Source organism: Dermacentor andersoni, chromosome 8 (genome assembly GCF_023375885.2).
Source record: "Dermacentor andersoni chromosome 8, qqDerAnde1_hic_scaffold, whole genome shotgun sequence".
NCBI lineage: Eukaryota > Metazoa > Arthropoda > Arachnida > Ixodida > Ixodidae > Dermacentor > Dermacentor andersoni.
The window spans coordinates 39,153,129-39,173,787 of record NC_092821.1 but is presented as its reverse complement, the minus strand read 5'-3'; the positions used below and the strand labels follow the sequence as shown (position 1 = coordinate 39,173,787).

The 20,659-nt window shown below is 47.5% G+C and overlaps 1 protein-coding gene across 1 annotated transcript in view; it reads left to right on the top strand.

The window, feature by feature from the left end:
* Positions 1–20,659, top strand: part of Fcp1 (RNA polymerase II subunit A C-terminal domain phosphatase Fcp1) — a 94,218-nt gene that overhangs the window by 13,189 nt on the left and 60,370 nt on the right. Inside the window, exon 6 of the mRNA XM_050174323.3 lies at positions 8,686–8,857. Within this exon, the coding sequence (XP_050030280.1) occupies positions 8,686–8,857 (172 nt within the window). The remainder of the gene's footprint in view (positions 1–8,685; positions 8,858–20,659) is intronic.

Here is a 20,659-nt window from a genome sequence, read left to right as displayed (position 1 = left end):
GGTTTCGACCACCCTGGAACTTCGGAGTCGCACTCTACCCCCCATCATGCCCGACGACGCACGCACTCCTCCAGCTCCTCCAACGGCGCCGGCCACCTTGGTTTGTGCCGGTGCCTTGCGTCAGCGAGATCCCCCTATCTTCTCCGGCACAGATGACAAAGACGTTGAAGATTGGATCTCGTCCTATGAACGAGTGAGTGCCCATAACCAGTGGGACGACGTTACCAAGTTGAGAAACGTCGCATTTTATCTTACGGACGTTGCGAAACTATGGTTTCTAAACCATGAAGCCGACCTCACTTCGTGGTTGGTCTTCAAGACCAACTTTACCCAAGTTTTCGGTCGGCCTGCAGTAAGAAAGCTTCGTGCAGAACAACGTTTGCGCACACGAGCCCAAGAGGCCGGAGAAAACTTCACGAGCTACATTGAGGACATTGTCGACCTTTGCAAACGGGTGAATGCGTCGATGTCAGAGGAGGAGAAGATAAAACATATAATGAAGGGTATTCAGGACGACGCATTTCAAATGTTATTATCGAAGAGTCCTCACACTGTCGCTGAAGTAATAGAATTGTGCCAGAGTTACGACGAGTTGCGCAGGCAACGGCTTCACACCCGACGTCCCACCCCACCCGCCGACTCTCTATCAAGCCTTGGAGTCGACGACAACCATGCTGCTCTCTTCGTAAAAATCCAGGAATTCGTTCGCGCAGAGGTCGCCCGCCAGCTATCTTTGATATCTTCTGTCCAGGAACCACCCCCTGCTTTGCATCCTACGATCCGCGACTTCATTCAAGAACAAGTCTCTCAAGCCATTCCTCCAGCCGTTGAGCAGACACCAGTCACGGCTCCTCTCACTTACGCTGAAGCAGTTTCCCGATCTCGTCCACAAACGCCCCTGCCGCCCTCTATGCATCGACCACCGACATTTTTGCCGCCATCTATGCCGCTTCACGACCGCCGGCATTTTCCTCCTATGCCGCTTCCTGACCAACAGCATTTTGCGAATCCTCAACCGCGACTCGGACCTTACCCCCACCAGTGGCGCACCTTCGATGACCGCCCAATATGTTTTGCTTGCGGTAATGCTGGTCACGTGGCGCGCCATTGTCGTCGTGGCATGCTTCCTCTTCAGAACATCCGGCGAGTGCCACCTTTCCCCGCTCCATTTTCCTCTACGCCTTCCAGCCTTCCTACCTCTTCCTTTTCCCCTGACCGCCCAACCGCCTCTACTCGCCGCTCACCATCTCCCCGTCGTCGCTCGCTTTCTCCGATGCGGCGTCGTCCCGTGTCCACCGAGCAGGAAAACTGATGGCCGCAGTTCCCGAGGCACGAACTGCGTCCACGTCGCAATGCCCAAGTCCTCGTCCCTCTCCAGCCAACGTCATTGAAGTCTCTGTCGAAGGAATCGCCGTCCTGGCACTTGTAGATACAGGAGCCGCCGTATCCGTAATTTCCGCCGAACTCTGCCGCACACTACGAAAGGTTTTGACGCCTCTCTCCGACTTCTCCCTTCGAACCGCGAATGCTCAAAATGTAACGCCTCTCGCTGCCTGTACTGCTCGCGTCTTCATTCAAGGTCTACTGTATACCGTCGAATTCGTCGTGCTGCCCACTTGTTCCCATGACATCATATTAGGCTGGGACTTCCTTGCAAATAATAACGCCGTTATTGACTGTTGTCACGCCGAACTCGAACTTTCTGCACTTCCCGACGTCGAGCCTATCGAAAACGACCCTTCCAGTGTTAAACTGTTTGTGTCGGAAGACAATTCCGTCCCTCCACGCTCTTCCCTGCTTGTGCCTGTGTCGTGCGCCGCTATTTCTGATGCCACTGTTCTCTTTACGCCCTCTGAGCTGTTCATTCGCCGCCGATGTTCTCCGCTGCCCTTTGCTCTCCTTACTCTTCGCAATGGCGTCACGAAAATGGTCGTCGACAATCCCACAGCCTGCCCTTTAGCTTTATCTCATGGTGAATGCCTAGGCCTTGTTCAACCGGTCGACACCTTTTGCATCTTTGACACTCCTGCCGTTTTTACTTCTGCGGGCCTTGGCGCACTTACTTGTGACTCTGCGATTGATCAGTCACTCCTCGACGCTTTCCACTGCTCCATCGACGATGGCACGTCATCTTCAGAACGAAGCCAGCTTATTGCTCTCCTGCAGAGGTTCAGCGCTTCTTTCGACAGCCATGCTCCCAGTTTGGGCCGCACATCGACCGTTTTTCACCAGATAGATACCGGCAGTCATGCACCTTTGCGGCAGCGCCCTTACCGAGTTTCCGCCTCTGAGCGCCGTGTCATTGACCACCAGGTTGCTGACATGCTCAAGCGTGGCGTTGTGCAGCCTTCCAACAGTCCCTGGGCATCACCGGTCGTCCTCGTTAAGAAAAAGGATGGCTCTATTCGATTCTGCGTTGACTACCGACGTCTGAACAAGATAACGCGCAAGGACGTTTACCCGTTACCGCGCATCGACGACGCCCTCGACTGTTTGCAGGGAGCTGAGTTCTTTTCTTCGCTGGATTTACGTTCCGGATACTGGCAAGTCCCCTTGGCACCATCTGATCGACCTAAAACAGCATTTGTAACACCTGATGGATTGTACGAATTCATCGTAATGCCTTTCGGCCTGTGCAACGCCCCAGCCACTTTTGAGAGAATGATGGATAATATTTTACGCGGCCTCAAATGGAACACATGTTTATGCTACCTGGATGACGTAGTTGTCTTTTCTGCTGATTTCCGAACCCATCTCAGCCGTCTCGACCAAGTTCTCAAATGCCTCACTGACGCGGGACTTCAACTTAACTTAAAAAAATGTCGTTTCGGCGCCCGCAAGCTCACTATTCTTGGCCATGTTGTATCACGAGACGGCGTTCTTCCGGATCCAGCCAAGCTCCGCGCTGTCACCGACTTTCCGCAACCAAAGAAGTTAAAGGAGCTTCAAAGTTTCCTTGGTTTATGCTCATACTTCCGACGTTTCATTCGAAATTTCGCTTCCATTAGTGCACCCCTGACAGCCCTTCTAAGTGGCGACAAAGAACTTTCCGCTTGGTCACCCGCCTGTGATGACGCCTTCACGAAATTACGCCACTTGCTAACCTCGCCACCTGTCCTCCGCCACTTCGATCCTGCAGCTCCCACAGAGGTCCACACCGATGCCAGCGGCGTCGGACTTGGCGCCGTACTCGCACAACGAAAAGCGGGCTTTGATGAATATGTCGTTGCCTACGCGAGCCGAACTCTGACAAAGGCCGAGGCTAATTACTCTGTTACAGAGAAAGAGTGTTTAGCCATTATTTGGGCACTTGGCAAATTCCGTCCTTATTTGTATGGCCACACTTTCGATGTCGTCACTGACCATCACGCCCTTTGTTGGCTGTCTACCCTTAAAGACCCATCTGGCCGACTTGCTCGCTGGGCCCTTAAGCTACAGGAGTACGACATCCGCGTCCTCTACCGTTCCGGCCGCAAACACACGGACGCTGACGCCCTTTCTCGCTCACCGGTCTCCGCTGACTGCGCTTGCCTATCCGCCCTTGAGCCCACAGTTCCATCTCATGCACTGCGCAACATGCCGTCGGAGCAGCGCAAGGATACCTGGATCAGTGCTCTCATCAGCGTCCTTTCTGATCCATCCACCTCTTCACCATCTCGCGCTCTTCGCCGCCAGGCTACTCACTTCTGCATTCGCGACGGCCTTCTTTATCGTCGTAATTACCTCTCTGACGGTCGCAAGTGGCTTCTCGTGATACCCCGCCACCTCCGTGACCTTATCTGCGACGCTTTCCACGCAGACCCTCAGTGCGCACATGCCGGCCTCTTCAAGACCTATGCTCGGCTACGCATCCGATTTTATTGGCGCGGCATGTATAACTACGTCAGAAAGTTCATTCGCTCCTGTGCTCAGTGCCAACGACGAAAATTACCTCCCGGACAAGTCTACCCGTCACAACCCCTTCCCTGCCCTCGTCGGCCCTTTGATCGTGTTGGTATAGACATCTACGGACCGCTACCCTCCACTCCAGCAGGCAACCGCTGGATTATTGTTGCAGTGGATCACTTGACCCGCTATGCTGAAACAGCTGCTCTGCCGACTGCCACCGCCCGCGACGTTGCATCGTTTCTGTTACAACATTTCGTTCTTCGCCACGGTGCCCCTCGCGAACTTCTGAGCGATAGAGGCCGCGCCTTTCTTTCCGAGGCTTTGAAGGCACTACTCGACGAATGCCGAATCGTTCACCGCACCAGTACAGCGTACCATCCGCAAACTAACGGCATGACCGAGCGCTTCAACCGTACTCTTGGCGATATGCTCTCCATGTACGTCGCCTCTGATCATTCAAACTGGGACCAAGTTCTCCCTTTCGTGACGTATGCGTACAATACTGCGAACCAAGCAACTACTGGTTTTTCCCCTTACTTTCTCCTATACAGACGAGAACCTTCTACTACTCTCGATACCATTCTGTCATATACACCTGACGCCTCCGAAAGTACTCCGCTATCTGAAGCTGCTCGTCATGCCGAGGAATGCCGCCAGCTTGCCCGCTCTTTTTCCACCGAGGACCAGTGGCAGCAGCAATCCCGTCAACCTGCCGGCCGTTCTGCACCAACTTTTTTGCCTGGCTCTCTCGTATGGCTTCGGGTACCCGCTACTACACCCGGCCTCTCCTCAAAACTTGTCGCAAAGTACCTAGGACCCTACCGCGTTCTCGAGCAAACGTCCTCCGTCAATTACATCGTAGAGCCCCTCACGCCATCGACGGACCTACGCCATCGCGGCCGCGAACTTGTCCACGTCTCTCGCATTAAGCCGTACTACGACCCAATCGTAGTCTCTTCGCCTTAAGCCGCCAGGATGGCGCCTTTTTCTGCGGAGGGCGATTGTAACGAAGAAGAGTAGCCGCCTGCGCCACAGCACCATCGCCACCGGCATGAGCTCGTGGTTGCTGTCTTTCGCCGAACGCTTGTGACAGCTACCCGTTCGCGCCCGTTGCTAATAAATCTCTTAGCAGGTGTTCTGATTGCACGCAACAATGTTTGGTAGAATTTTGACTGGGCAATGTCATCAGTGCTGCGTCAATTTGCAGCTTGTCGGCAGTGCAGGTACGCTTGCTTTTTGTTTTCATGTCCGAGTTGGCTGAATCCGCTTGACGGGCATCACTGGTCGGATGATTTTATCATTGGTTAATTCTATACAGAGGTCGAGCTCGTCATCATCAGCGAATTATTCGAGTGTTATCTTGCTGGGAGTTGAAATGCCAGCGGCGCACAGGTTGTGTGTCACAAGGTTCACGAAAGGGGACTGATTGGGCACGTTGTCGTTATTTTCAGATCAGATAGCCGTCTCAGTACAAGCCCATGTGGCAAAAAGTTGTGAAGTATGCCTTGTGTTACCACTTTCTTTGGATCCGAATGCATGCTTGCAGCAGACATGAGATCAACATTCTAACTTTTACCGTGGTCCGAGCACAGCACCATGTGGCTTAACATGTGTCGTCTGTACAGGAGCCTGAGAGTGCCAATCGTGCTTTGGTCCATCAGCTGAAGCATTACAGTTATGTTCAGTGGCAGGAATTCCATCTGTACATCACAGTTATCTACAAATAGTAGTACTCTCTGATTCTGCTTTTCAAACATTCTGGCCAACCTGTGGATGTATTCTTTGAATAACTCCTGCATTCTCCAAGCCTTCTTGCCCACTTCGTACAGAACCGGTAGGGTTGTCCCCTTAAAGCACCCTGAATTTTTTTACTTCCCTATGACGAGCATAGGAAGCTTCTCGCTGCCCGACATGGTGCTGCCATTGAGCATGGTCAGCCATTCTTTTCTGTGTTTGGTACCAGGCAGAGGTCACCAGCAAACGCAAGCTTTTTTTCTGGAAGCATTTTGTAAAACAACCCGGTTTCGTCACAGTTGATAATGTTCTCAGGCACGAGCTGCTGCAAAAAAGACTTTCAATTGTGATGCTGTGCGACAGCTGAATTGTTGACAGTGCCGCTTTCACCAAACATCTTAAACCTGGTATCATTTCGGTTCTTTAAACTTCTTGGCCACTTCTCAACATTCATTCGAAGTGCGAGAGCCTTGCACTTTAGTTTCAATATGCAAACCGAGACCGCAACTTGCTTGCCAATCATGACATTTAATCACATGCTTATTCAGAGCTTTTTCAAGCTTAGAGTAGACACCCTGACTTGCATGCTTTCTTTTTGAGCCCTGGTAGATTTCCTGGCTGACTTCTCAAATTTTCAGCTTAGTTTTGCAGAAATACAAGATTGTCTGCCAGGAAATACCAAACTCTTTGCTCACCTTGGCTTGTAACTGGCGTAATACTAAGCGCAAACACCAACTTTGCTTTAGTTTATTTTTTTCTGAAAGAAATTGAGCTTATTACAGATGTATATACAGTACTGTTCAAAAGGCAACACACTTGTTGACACATGGATGAACATGAAATCACACAAATGCAAGCTTGATTTGAAACCTTATTCTACAAAATTTTTCATGCAAAGTGCTTTCAGGTTTTTAACACTCATTAACAACCTCTCATCAATGCAGCGAATGCAATGCATCAGCCAGTTTAATGATGTATTTAAGGGAAATGTAGGCATGCTGAGTTTCTGTTCACGTTATGGACTCCATTGACCCGTTAAAGGGCCCCTCACCAGGCCCCATTGCAAAGTTTGGTTATACAATGGAAACTGTAAAATGCCATCTAAGGTGTGTTTTACTGAAATAATTTTTCAAATTAAATCTTTGCTGGAGAAGATAGAAATTAGCTGTCCTGTTATAGTCTCACCAAGAGGCAAGCGTCACTGCCAAGAAACATGTGTAAACGCAGCAGGTATTGAGGCCAAGGAAAGCATAGGGGTAATTAGCTGTGATTAAAATTGGCATGTAAGAAATAATGATGAAGAGGGAACATGAACGGGGGCAAAAGGTTAAGTTGAGGCCAGTGGGAACCACCATAGCTGAGGTCTCGAATATGGCAGCCTTGATGCTACATATCGGCCGTGTGGGGGTTGCGTGCACGGGAAGGTGTGGCTGGCTTTGCACAATTCATACTGCCTAGAAGATATTGTCGACGTACATGGCATGAAATCGTATTATTCATCGCCGACTCCCAAATTTATCAAAATGAATTGTTTTCTCATTCAAATTTGCTTTCTTCGATTGCCCGATAATTTGGAAAATTCTGCGGCCCCTTCCCGTGTAAGAAAAACCAATCGGCAACTCTACTTATTTGCATAAAAGGTTGAATTTCAATAGATCGAAGTTTCGATATAGCAAAGCAAATTGCAGATTTTACCGACTTCGTTATATCGAGGTCTAACTGTACAGTGTCGTGGCATAACGTGTCATGATCAACTACAGCCTTTCCGAGCTATAGTTATGGTTCCTGCTACAGGTGCCTACAGACATAAGTACATTAGCGAGAATATTCCTTCTACTTAAGGCGTTAGTAACAATAATGCAGGGTCAGTAAACTAAACTAAGGAAACCAAATGAAGCTTAAGTGTACGTCACTAATTTATTATAGCACCTGCCTAAACTAAGTACACTCCGAGATTTGCAACACGTGCAACATATTTAAAATATATAAGCAGAAAGCAATGATCTACTCGCCAGGTCTAAACAAGTCGTCCCGAGTGAAGTGTTTCATATAAACTAGCATAGTATCATCGATCACCTTTTTTCAATGCGTAAGATTCTTATCCATGTCAGTCTCCGATGCGCACCGTCTGGAAAGAATGAAAACTTACACTGCTGTCTTTCCCCCATGACGACATGCATAACGGTATGCAACAAAATTCTTTTGACATCCGTATTTTTTCCCCCTTTTTCAGGCATGTGCACGGTCTCATAATGGTGATTTGAGAGCTGCGAGGCAATGTTGCAGCACACGCTGGAATATGTGAAACCTGAGGCTGAACCTAAATCGGCTGGTTCTCGGCGCGGTCCCTAGGGCGCAAGTATTTTGTTAAAGTCGTAAATTGTAGCCATTCCCTCCGCCTGCCTCGCATTATCATTTCGGTTGGTCCTGTTGACCTGAACAGACCTTGGGCTGACAGAGGTGGTTCTGGCCGACGTCGGGATGTGCATGTGGTAGGCCAGAAGTGCCCGCAGAAGTGAAATCCACCACCGCATCAGCCGGATCGGTCCTTACTCGGCGTGCTCGGCTCTCCTTTTGGGCTGACGAAGTGAGCAGCTCGTTTGTGCGGCATTGAGCGTGAAACGAGCAGGATGTGCTACGTGGCGCTGCGCGGGTCTCTACATGAAATATGCTGAATATTTGAAAAGTCGAGCAGCAAATGCTTGATTCGCAACTTGAATTACTTGAACTACCACTATTTGATTCGGTGATATTCGAGTATTCGCACACCTTTGTCTTTTGCATACTGATCTTCAACCTTGCACTTTGTCTATATGCATCATTACAGTTTCCTCAACAATTGATGTAATTGACCATCGGCACCATACATACAATGTGATTACACCGGCCTGTGTTGCTATTGAATGGTTAGCAATGTTCACTAAGTTTTTGAGACAGGAAGCACTTCTCTTACAAGAGTGATAATGTGATAACAATGATAATTCTGTCAAAGCACCCAGAAGCAGAAAGTGAAATAATGCGCACTTGGCATTTTTGGATGCATTTCCTATTTTTTTCTATCAGAGCACTGTTTCCTTGTGGAGACTCTATGGTGTGCATCATAGATGACCGTGAGGATGTGTGGAACTTTGCGCCCAACCTGGTGCCAGTGAAGCCGTACCTGTTCTTCGACAAGACGGGCGACATAAATGCACCACCGTGCGCCCAGCCTGAGTCGACTTACTTCCCTACAGCGGTAAGGACAGTTTACATACATAGTGTTTCTACGAAAGCGTTGAGCAAGGTCTAGAAATGGCCATTTTGAAACGAAAGGATGGTTCCATTGGATACATGCCGTGAGTGGTGACGAGTGACACAAAGTAATTAGTTGCTAGTCAATAAAAACGCTAATCAACTTCAAAATGTTGCAATTATTATTAAGTGATTTGTTGTGTAATGAATGAAGTAACCTTTACACATTGTAAGCAAGCGCTCCTACAAGCCATATGAACTTTCGGATCTGGAAAAACGTGATTATGCACCGAATTAGGGCACAATGAAATTTGCCTAAGTGCACAAAACCAAAACTGGCAGGCTGCAGCACACATGTTGCTGCGCCCCCTGAGGCGACATTTTGCTTACGTCTTTCAGCAGTGGGCAGCCAACGTGTTGCGGCTCCTTGCTCCTCACTGGCATGCTGTGACCGCCTGGTTGGCCTTGGTCGAAGGCCAAAGCCAACCAAGGTGCTGAATGAGTTAATCTTTAGTATGGACTAGGAAAAAACAAGAGCAGCGCGTTGTATCATTAACAGCACACTTCCCGTAATTTGATTGTGGTGGGACCGACTAACTGGTCGAATGATCAGGCAGGTCGAATTGAACAAAAGGCAGAAAAATCGGCGAAGCACATCTTTAATTCACTTGGCAGTATTTGCCTCTAAAGTTAGCCTTGCCACTCTACAGTCATGTTATGCAGTGAAGCATACTAAACTTGGAAAGGTGCTACTGTTGCGTTACATGCGCAGTTCTGGTCACTGTATGAACACAGAGAGCTACTAAGTTTCCTAGCAGGCCTACAGAGTTATAAATAGACTCCTCTCTTTTGTTGACTTTAAACGTTTCCTTGACTTTTGGAGTATTATAATCTTACTGCATTCCTTTTCGCCAGCTTTCCCAGAGCACAGATAGTTTTTCTCCAATTCATAGTGCATGGTGCTTACGCATGCATATAATTAAAGAATTCATACTAGGCCCTGTTAATGGTATTTTATATGAGACACGCATGGTGGGTGAAACGAGGTCTCATGTGACAGCAACTTCAGAAATAGCTCTGCATGAATGCCAGTATGCTTATTAAGTGTCTAGGTGCTCGTACTGTGACCAGAGATCAGAATCAGAATCGGTTTTTATTGAGATCATTAGAATGGTTACAAGTTGTTAATATTCAGAAAGAGGTCCCAAAGTCAAAGACTGCAATGGGACCTCCTTTACAAAGTAAACATAATAAAACAAAAGTACAGCAGTTTCAACAAATTGTTAACATAGAAAAATTACAGGTTTTAGTATGAATAGCATGATTGAAGAATTACATATGCATAAATGTCATGAAAAAAAGCACAGTAACAGAATCTTGTTGGCAACTGATAAACAGCGTAGATGACGTGACGAACACAGTATAATTTGCTAACTCGAATGTGTATGTGGGGCAGAAACAGAAACCTAACGGTATGGCGATGAAAATTAGATGAAGGCACCCTGAAAGAATGGTTGTGAGTATGGACTAGGCATCAGTATTCGACAGAATGTAATCTTTTAGTTGTTTCTTGAATTCGTGAATTTTAAGTGTTTTTATGTATAATGGTAGTGTGTTCCAGAATGCGATAGATGAAAAATGGACGCTCTGTTTGCCATAATTAGTACGTATTTTAGGTAAAATGAAGTTCCTATTTATTGCTAACCTGGTTATATTAGTATTTAATAGAGAAGATTGTGGTATCAAGCTATTGCATCGTGTGTAATTGATCTGATGGAACAAAAAGGTACCTAGATTATATATAACGAGTTGTGTGACTGTAAGAATGTGATTAGTTCGTAAGAGATATGTGGCGCTGTTGTTATATGGGCTAAATGTAATTATCCTAATAGCCTGATTCTGTAGGATTTGCAATGAGTTTAAATGGGTTACGTGTTTCCCCAGCAAGTAACACAGTAGTTAATGTGAGAATGAATAAATAAAAAGTATAATGATAGTAATATTTGATGGTCAAATATGTTTCGTGCTTTTAGGAGTACCTTTATCCCGTAGGTAATCTTCTGTTTTCGTTTGGCTAAGTGTTCAATAAATTTAAGATGTTTGTCTATTTCTATGCCAAGATAATTACATGAAAAACTTGCAGAGATAGGACTTCCGCCCAAAAAGATAGGAGGGATGGAGTGAAGTGTTCGTTGGTGGGAAGTGAATACAAAAAAATGTGTTTTCGACGGGTTTATCTGTAGCTGGTTAGTATGGCACCACTCGAGCAGGCTGTGTAAATCACCATTAAGGTTGTATACTAAGGTTGTAATACATTTATTTTAATTAATAATAGTAGTATCATCTGCATAAAGTATACATTTCGAAGAGGACAGGCAGTTAGGCAGATCATTGATCTATAATAAAAATAAAAGCAAACCCAATATGGAACCCTGGGGCACGCCAATATTAGTGAACATGGTTTTAGAATGAACGCCTGAAATGATTACTACCTGCATTCTATCTGTTAAGTAATTTTCTAGTAACAAGAGTGCTGGGCCGGTAGCTCCCAATGATTCAAGCTTACGAAATAAGATGCGGTGATTTAGTTTCTCAAACGCTTTGCTTAAATCTACAAATACTGAAGCTGCATAATTCCCTTCATCGATAGCGAGTTTTAGTTGATCGGTTAGAGCAACGAGAGCCAGTTCAGTCGAGTAACCCGAGCGAAAGCCATATAGGAATCGTGAGAGAATGTTAAATTTTGTAAGGTAATTAGTTAAACGTTTTTCTATTAGCCGTTCAATTACCTTGCTAAAAAAAGGTAGCGTACAGATGGGGCGATAATTGGAAATTAAAGAGCGGTCACCTTTCTTAAAAATTGGGGTGATCTTGCCTTGTTTTAGTTCTTGTGGGAAACTGCCGTGTTTAAACATGAAGTTGATTATGTCTGCAAGGACATCACTTATTAAGGGAGCAGTTAATTTTATTATGGGAAGGGTGTAATTTATCGATGCTGCCACCGGTTATTTTCATGTTGTTTATAATGTTTAGAACTTCTGGGGAGGTAGTTGGAAATAAGAAAAAAGACTGTGGCAGGCCCTGGAGCACGGGATTGTCATGCACAGGTGACTGTAGCTCGCTGCTAAAGAAGAAATCAGCAAACGCATCAGTTATTTCTTTGGGGGTCTTGTATACCATACCCTGATAAGCAATTTATGATATAGCTTCACGATTATTTGCCCTTTTTAAGAAGGAGTTACCAATTTCCCATTTCATTTTTACGTTTTTACCGCATTCCAAAATTTTTTTTTCGTAGCATGTTTTTTTTAACTTTTTTCAATGTGGCAGAAAGCTGCTTAGAAAGCTTTTTGTACCAAATGGCTAAATTCTTGTTAAATGGTTGCCGTTTGGTTTTCTTATAAAGATTATCCTTTTTGTGTATTAAAGCTAAGAGCTTATCTGTTATCCATGGATTTTGAGGCGACGCGTATTTCTTCTTGCATTTAACTTGAATGGAATGACGATTGAAACATGACTTAAGCATAGAGATAAACAGTGCAAATGCTTTTTGTGGATCATTTGTAGAAAAGATGGGGGACCAGTCAAGGGTCGACATGGCGTCAAGGAATGATTGTTTGACTAGTATAAACTTCGTGTACGTGATTTTTTCGGAGCCATGAGTATAGTGAAAGTTTAAAAATATAGATAGTGATCAGTTATGTCAGTCATTATAACACCTGCGTCTGGTGGATATGCCAAATTGGTAATGCATGGTCAATTAATGTACCTATGCGGCGGTTAGCACATCGTGTCGGTATCTTAACTAAACATTCATAACCAAAGCTGTTAAAACAATCAGAATAATGTAAAGCATTAGTAGAGGTACTATCAGCGAGGTTAATGTTGATGTCGCCTATAATTATTACATATTTGTTTTCATCTGCTAGCAGTCCCATGACGTTATGGAGAGCAGTACAGAAATCTATTGCTGATGACGAGGGTAAACGACATATGCAACCAATTATTAGGTCTTTGTTGTCTATGTTGAGGAAGTCATTTTTAATTTCAATTCAAACGTCTTCACAATTAGTTACATTAAGTTCAAGATTGTTCCTTCGGTTGTAAGTAATATCTGAATGGATATACGGCGCTGCGCTGCCATGGTTGCTGAACGGACGATTGGAGTATTCAGGAGCAAAACTAGAAAAACAGAAAAGGTGTTTTTCGTGGTCGCTCAACCAAGTTTCAGATACTCCGATGACCGAAAATGGGAAGGTGAATGAAGAAACGAGATCGGAGAATTCATCGAAGTGCTTGCGCAGACTGCACGCAATAAAGTGCGAGACAGATCGCTGATGATTTGAAAGAAGATTGCTTAACGGGTTAGCTGTTACATAGGATGAAATTGTGAGACGAAATTGTGGTGCGTCCATGCCTGTATAATTGAAGAACTTAGATTTAGGTGCACGTTAAAGAACTCCGTAAACTCGGGCAACAGGCTTGGAGTGGGATTTGACACTGGCAAAAAAAAAAAAATGTGTTGAGAACTAATGTACAACCGAGGCTGTACTAGTCCGGGTGCAACCAAATAGGAAGGCCCACTAAGCCACAGGTGGTCCAAATTTCTGGAGTCCCCCACTACGGCATGCATCATAATCATATTGCTACGGCACAATATGCGCGATCACGAAAGGCCAGCAGTGTGAAGACGACGACGACGATTAGAAGCTAGCGCGGGCTGTTGCCTCTTGGCCAAGCGCAGCGTATTTTCCTTGTAAATATATTTGTACATAGCTTTTCGTCTGCGTCTTCCTACGTAACATATCTGGTGGAGGTGGACGTTCCCTGTACCTCGTCACGGAGCTTCGCAGTGGACGGTACGTCGAGCCTTCCTTCATGGCTCCCGGCGACGACAACCCGACTCCGCCGGCTCCGACACCTGCTGCCACTGCGACGACCTGCCACTGCGACGACCGAGGCAGTTGTCCGCCAGGAGTTTGAAAACATGGGTCTTCACACCATCTGCTCGGCCCATCGCCCTAATACCCGCCCGGCTTCTTCGATTTCGCCCCGTCCCGTATCTTCTTACCCACCACGTTTCCGCAACCCATCTGAATGGCGCACTGCTGACGACAAGCCTATTTGTTTCCACTGCCATCGAATCGGGCACATTTCTCGGCACTGTCGTAGTCGCTGGAGTTCCCCGAGCCGGCCTACTTATACTGCCTACTCTCGCCCCTCAGGTGGCCCTTCTCGTCCCTATGCCGCACGCTCCGATAATGCCGCCACTGATTCTCCTGCAACGAACCGCCCCTATTCTCGTTCGCCTTCGCCCCAACGACGACAATCTCGCTCTCCCCAGCCCCGTCGCTCCTATTCGCCGACTCCCTTCGGACGCCGCTCCCAGCCGGAAAACTAGACGATGCAGCGCCTCGAGGTGACGCTGCATTGCTCCCTACGCCGCCAAATCCTCTACTGACTTTGCCCACTCATCTGAACCTTCTTGACGTGCAAGTCGACGGTGTTTCTGTGTCTGCTCTCATAGACACTGGGGCGCATTTGTCCGTAATGAGCGCTGACCTTCGTAACCGGCTCAAGAAAATTATCACGCCCGCCACGACGCCTGTTGTCCGTGTCGCCGATGGCGGAACAGCCCCCGTAATTGGTATGTGTACCGCCCGCGTCTCCTTCGCCGATCGCTCAACAATCGTGCTATTCACAGTCATCGCCCACTGTCCCCACGACATCATCCTCGGCTTAGACTTCCTTTCCGCACATTCTGCTCTCATCGATTGTTCCGCCAGTACTCTCCGCCTTGACCTGCCTGTTCTGGATCCTGCTGAACCACACCCCAGTCGCCTCAGTTCCGCCGACTTCGTTCGCTTGCCACCTTCGGCACTGACCTACGTTGACCTAGTGTCATCCCCACCAGTCCCTGACGGTCACTACATCGCGGCTCCTATGCAAGACGTCCTCCTTACACATGGGATCACAGTACCCCATACAGTTTTATCTATTACGGCGAATTGCGTCTGCCTGCCAGTGGTCAACTTTGGCTTGACGACACAAGTGCTGCCACGTGGGATGTCTTTGGCCCAGCTTTGTTCATTCGAGGATCACTCAGTAGCATCCATTGCAGTAGACGACACTTCATCCGATACTCCTCTACCATCGCAGTCGGCAAATTGTACCATCGCTGACTTACGGAAAATGATTGCCCCCGACTTGCCCTCCGAGCACGCTCGTGAACTCTACCGCGTTCTGTTTTCCTACCACGATATTTTTGACTTTAACGATCGTCCTTTAGCCCAAACTACAGCTGTCAAACATCGCATTAATACCGGCGATGCCCCTCCTATTCATCGCCGCCCGTATCGAGTGTCACCAGCTGAGCGTCAAGTTATTCACGCAGAAGTTCGCAAAATGCTTGCCAAGAACATTATTGAACCATCATATAGTCCATGGGCGTCACCTGTAGTACTGGTCAAAAAGAAGGATGGCTCATGGTGCTTTTGCGTGGATTATCGGCACCTTAACAGGGTTACCAAAAAGGACGTGTATCCCCTACCTCGGATTGATGACGCCCTTGACTGCCTCCACGGTGCTCGCTATTTCTCTTCTATTGACCTTCGCTCCGGCTACTGGCAGATTGCCGTGGACGATCTCGACCGCGAGAAGACTGCTTTTGTCACACCCGACGGTCTTTATCAATTCAAAGTGATGCCGTTCGGTCTATGTAACGCCCCTGCCACTTTTGAACGCATGATGGACTCCCTTCTTCACGGTTTCAAATGGTCCACGTGCCTGTGCTACTTGGACGACGTTATCGTATTCTCCCCAACGTTCGCTACGCACCTCGAACGCCTCTCAGCAGTCCTGGACGTTTTTCGGCGAGCCGGTCTGCAACTCAACGCATCGAAGTGCCAATTCGGCCGTCGCCAGATTACCGTCCTTGGACATCTCGTTGACGCGAACGGAGTGCAACCGGACCCACGCAAGATCCATGCTGTTGCGCACTTCCCTGTTTCGAAGCGTGTCAAGGATGTGCGCAGCTTCATCGGCCTTTGTTCGTACTTCCGCCGTTTCGTGAGAAATTTCGCCGCCATAGCACGACCACTAACCGACCTTTTGAAAAAAGACGCTCCTTTCCAGTGGGGCGATAACGAGGCCTCTGCATTCTCTCATCTAATCGACATTCTCACAACGCCTCCCGTTTTGGCCCATTTCGATCCTTCTGCGCCTACCGAAGTCCGTACTGATGCCAGCGGTCACGGAATTGGAGCAGTACTGGCACAACGCCAGCGTGGCCACGACCGTGTTATCGCTTACGCCAGCAGGCTCCTCTCACCCGCGGAGCGCAACTATTCCATCACTGAGCGTGAGTGTCTGGCCCTAGTTTGGGCGGTTGCGAAATTCCGCCCATACTTATATGGCCGATCCTTTTCCGTTGTCACAGACCATCACGCGCTTTGCTGGTTATGCTCACTGAAAGATCCTACAGGAAGACTTGGTCGCTGGGCCTTACGCCTCCAAGAATATTCGTATACTGTCACCTATAAATCTGGCCGACTACACAAGGACGCTGACTGTCTGTCTCGCTACCCGGTCGACGAGCCTGACGACGCCGACAGTAGTAGCGCCAACGGCATTTTCTCTGTCTCTGCCTTCGGTAACATCGCCGATGAGCAGTACCGAGACCTATCGCTGCGAGCACTTATCGAGCGTCTGCGCTCTACACCTACCGACGCATCCGTTCGCCGATATGTCCTCCAGGGTGGCATTCTGTATCGAAGGAACTTCCTCCCTGACGGCTCTGACCTTCTTCTTGTCGTGCCAAAACAGCTACGACAGACTGTGCTCTTTGAGATGCATGACGCACCCACTTCAGGACATCTTGGGGTAACCCGCACGTACGACCGCGTCCGCCGCCGCTTCTATTGGCCTGGTCTCGCTCGCTCCGTTCGACGCTATGTTGCTGCCTGTGATCCCTGCCAGCGTCGGAAGACACCTCAGGTGCTACCTGCCGGTCATCTCCAGCCGATCACCGTCCCTGTGGAACCGTTCTTTCGTGTTGGATTAGACCTGCTCGGTCCCTTTCCCACGTCATCTTCTGGGAACAAATGGGTAGCCGTCGCGACTGATTACGCCACCCGATACGCTATCACTCGGGCTCTCCCTACCAGCTGCGCCACTGACGTCGCGGACTTTCTCTTGCGTGACATTATCTTGCTTCATGGCGCCCCGCGACAGCTGCTGACTGACCGTGGTCGAAACTTCCTCTCGAAAGTTATCGCTGACATTGTGCGTTCCTGCTCCATTCAACACAAACTGACTACTTCATACCATCCTCAAACCAATGGCCTGACAGAGCGGTTAAACCGTACTCTTACCGATATGCTGGCCAAGTACGTTTCCAAGGACCACCACGACTGGGACATTGCCCTTCCTTACGTAACATTTGCGTACAATTCTTCCCGGCACGACACCGCCGGATTTTCTCCCTTTTATCTACTGTACGGTCGCGAACCTACCTTGCCCCTAGACACGGCACTTCCTCCTGCTGCGGTCTCAACAAGCGAGTATGCGCGCGACGCCATCGCCCTCGCTGACCATGCACGCCAGCTTGCCCGTGCTCGACTGACGGCCTCACAGACCACTCAGCAGTGTCAGTACAACGCCCGCCATCGTGACGTACAGTTTTCACCTGGTGCGCTCGTGCTCCTGTGGTCGCCCTCTCGTCACGTCGGACTTTCAGAGAAGCTCCTTTCGCGATACACAGGGCCCTACCGCGTGCTGCGCCAGGTGACGCCTGTGACTTACGAAATTGCTCCTGTGGCCTCAACCTCGTCCTCTCCTGTGGCATCTAGTGATGTCGTACACGTCAGTAGGCTCAAGGCCTACTACACTGCTTCCGAGTCCGATCTTTAGTCGCTCCGGGACGGCGCTTTTGCAGCCGGGGGTAGTGCTACGGCACAATATGCGCGATCACGAAAGGCCAGCAGTGTGAAGACGACGACGACGATTAGAAGCTAGCGCGGGCTGTTGCCTCTTGGCCAAGCGCAGCGTATTTTCCTTGTAAATATATTTGTACATAGCTTTTCGTCTGCGTCTTCCTACGTAACAATATCATGGTTGTGGCATGTAAAACCCCATAATTCAGTCTTTCCTTCTTTTTTTAATTTTTGGCATGCATTGCCGCATATCACGGCTGTGTTTGGTGAAGCTGATGAGTGGAGTTCAAAGGAGAAAGACAATTTTAAAATCAACATAACAGAAGTACGGACCCATAGAAATATATGGGCACTTGCTGGGACCTTAGGTCAGGATCGAATTAACCGGAGTCGAATTAATGGAAGTCTACTGTATAGGACATTTTTGCTTCATAAAATGAGATCCACAATGCGTTGGTTTCTGTGGCAAATTTAGTAGTACAGGTCTTGATTACAAATGTCGTCAAAAGAATTTTTTTAAACATGAGTGTTCTCATTTGTGTGACTTACTTAGAGGAACTAACTTTGTGACGACAAAGGTAGCCAATAGCCAAAGGTAGCCAAGGTGCAATAGGTATATTGTTTCAGGTGCATAGATGTATATTTCATTTCTTGAATGCACTTGCATATACAGTGGAAGCTCATTGGTATGCCCCATTTGGTACAATTTCCTGGCACCAACTTTTGAGATTGAAAACTAAGAAATTGGCTCTATACAGTTGTGCTTATATTTTACCGGCTAATACATTCCCGGAAAACTCAATCTTTTAGCACCAACATTCAGTGCACCAACATTTAGCCCAACTAGTAGTAGTAGTAGCAGCAGCAGCAGTAGTTCGTTGTATCAAAAACAAAAGAAGGGAGGAAAAAAATGAAAGGCTGTGGGCATCGTAACTGTCTCACTTTCCTGCGGGCACCTGAACAGATTTCAATTGCAGATTTCAATTCTTCTTTGGAACTTATTTCGAAAAAAATTCACCACAATTTTTCTAGGGTGGCCGTAAAGTGAGAAAAAAATATTTTGCGTTGGTATATATGTACTCTTCATTCATGAATAACAACAATAAAAAAAGGAAATAAACTTGTAAGAATAAAAAATTTGATACATTTTTATACACATAGTTCAAGGCCTTGAAAATGCGCACACGCGAATATTTTGCAAGACTGAAATGTTCCGGCTCTTACACTAATATCTAATATGTACATCCATAGCGTAATCGAACTGCATAGGTGCGCGCACTCAAGAAAACTGTGTGATTGTGTGCCCGTCAAAAAAGCAAAACGCGTGACAAGCTTTTGCTAATCTTCATCGTATCGCCAACTAAAGGCAATTAGTTTTCACGAGTGTCAAAAAAAAATAAAATACGCAGCGGAAAGGCGTGCACGACGGCATCCTTCCTATGCGCTCTCCTGTGAGCACTGAACCAGTGAGAAAGAGGCGGTAGCCCTTTGAGCGATTACTAACGAGATAGCCATCAGTTTTGCAAGCGCAAGAAGCCTAAACCGCTAGCGAAAACAAAACCCGAACCGCCACTCGCCCGTGCACGCGATAATGCGCGGGCGGTACTGTATAGAGGCGCGGGAGCGAACTAGCGCAAACCATACAACGAAAACCGAGAGAGGGAGGCGCGCAAAAAAAATTCCCTGTATTCCCACATAGTGGCAGCACATGACAGAAAAGAAAAAGTTTGGAAATGGGCGCACTTTTTAAACGTACAGACGGCGCCGTAAATATATGGCATCGACCATTTTCGGACTTGTTCACGGCGCCGTATATTTACGTCATTGATCCTCAAAGGGTTAAGACGGGACAAACCGTAAGAAATGTGACAAAGATGGGCGCATGTGGAACATATAACTATCACCGCCAGCTGTATCGCATTAAGCACCTTCGCCTGTCGGCTAACTGGGCCAAGCCTTGTCAAATTGCTTACGCTTGTCCTGTCTTTAGCTGCTCAGTTTTTCAAGAATGCAACTATACCAACTTGACCAGCTGTCCGTACTTTTGAAACTGTATCATTCATCCATGAAGTGGTGTTATGTGAGACGCCAGACCTGTCTCCTCCAGGAATGTTACCACTGCACGCTCAGTTTCCTCTTTGGATTCGGTTAAATCTCCTCATGGTTCGTCGCACCCACAGCTACCATGCAGACAACCCGATTATGTTAAGCATTTTCACCTGTCTGTTCGACAGCCCATGTGGTATAGTGCTGTTGGAAGTGTACCGCATGCTTTTAATCGGCAATAACCAAAGTTGTGGGACCGGTTCGAGCGTGAAACTGAAAGTACAGTAGGGCCTTGTTAACTTGAGCCTCGTTAAATCGGATAATTTGGACTCTTCCTCTGGTTCGAGCGGTCATATGCAATATTTCATGAAATCAACCTTGTTAATTCGGACGTACATGCTGCACACTGGCTAATTTGGGTAACTCTTGGAGCTCAAATTAATTGGAGTGCCACAAATGTGTGACACAAAAGAGCAAAAGCAGCACTAGCGTCCAATCAAAACAAAGTGGCAGAGTCGGCATTGCTGTAGTCATCAGCAGAAATTGTACCAGGAACGTATCGGGCTTATTTGTGCCTTTATATTCTTTATTCTAGCGCTTACCGCCACGCATAAAAACTCTGCGTTGGTCGTGTGCCTTCTTAATTGCATATTTGCCATTCATGATTGTGTCAATAGCGACTACGATTTTGTCCAGAATAGTTGCAGCAAATCGTAGTTTCATTCTGACTCACTGAGTATGTCGGCCACATGCCTTCAGCACTGCATAGTTGCCTTTGATGAGTCGTCAATAGTGACCACCGTTTTGTCCACAGCGGTTGCAGTAAA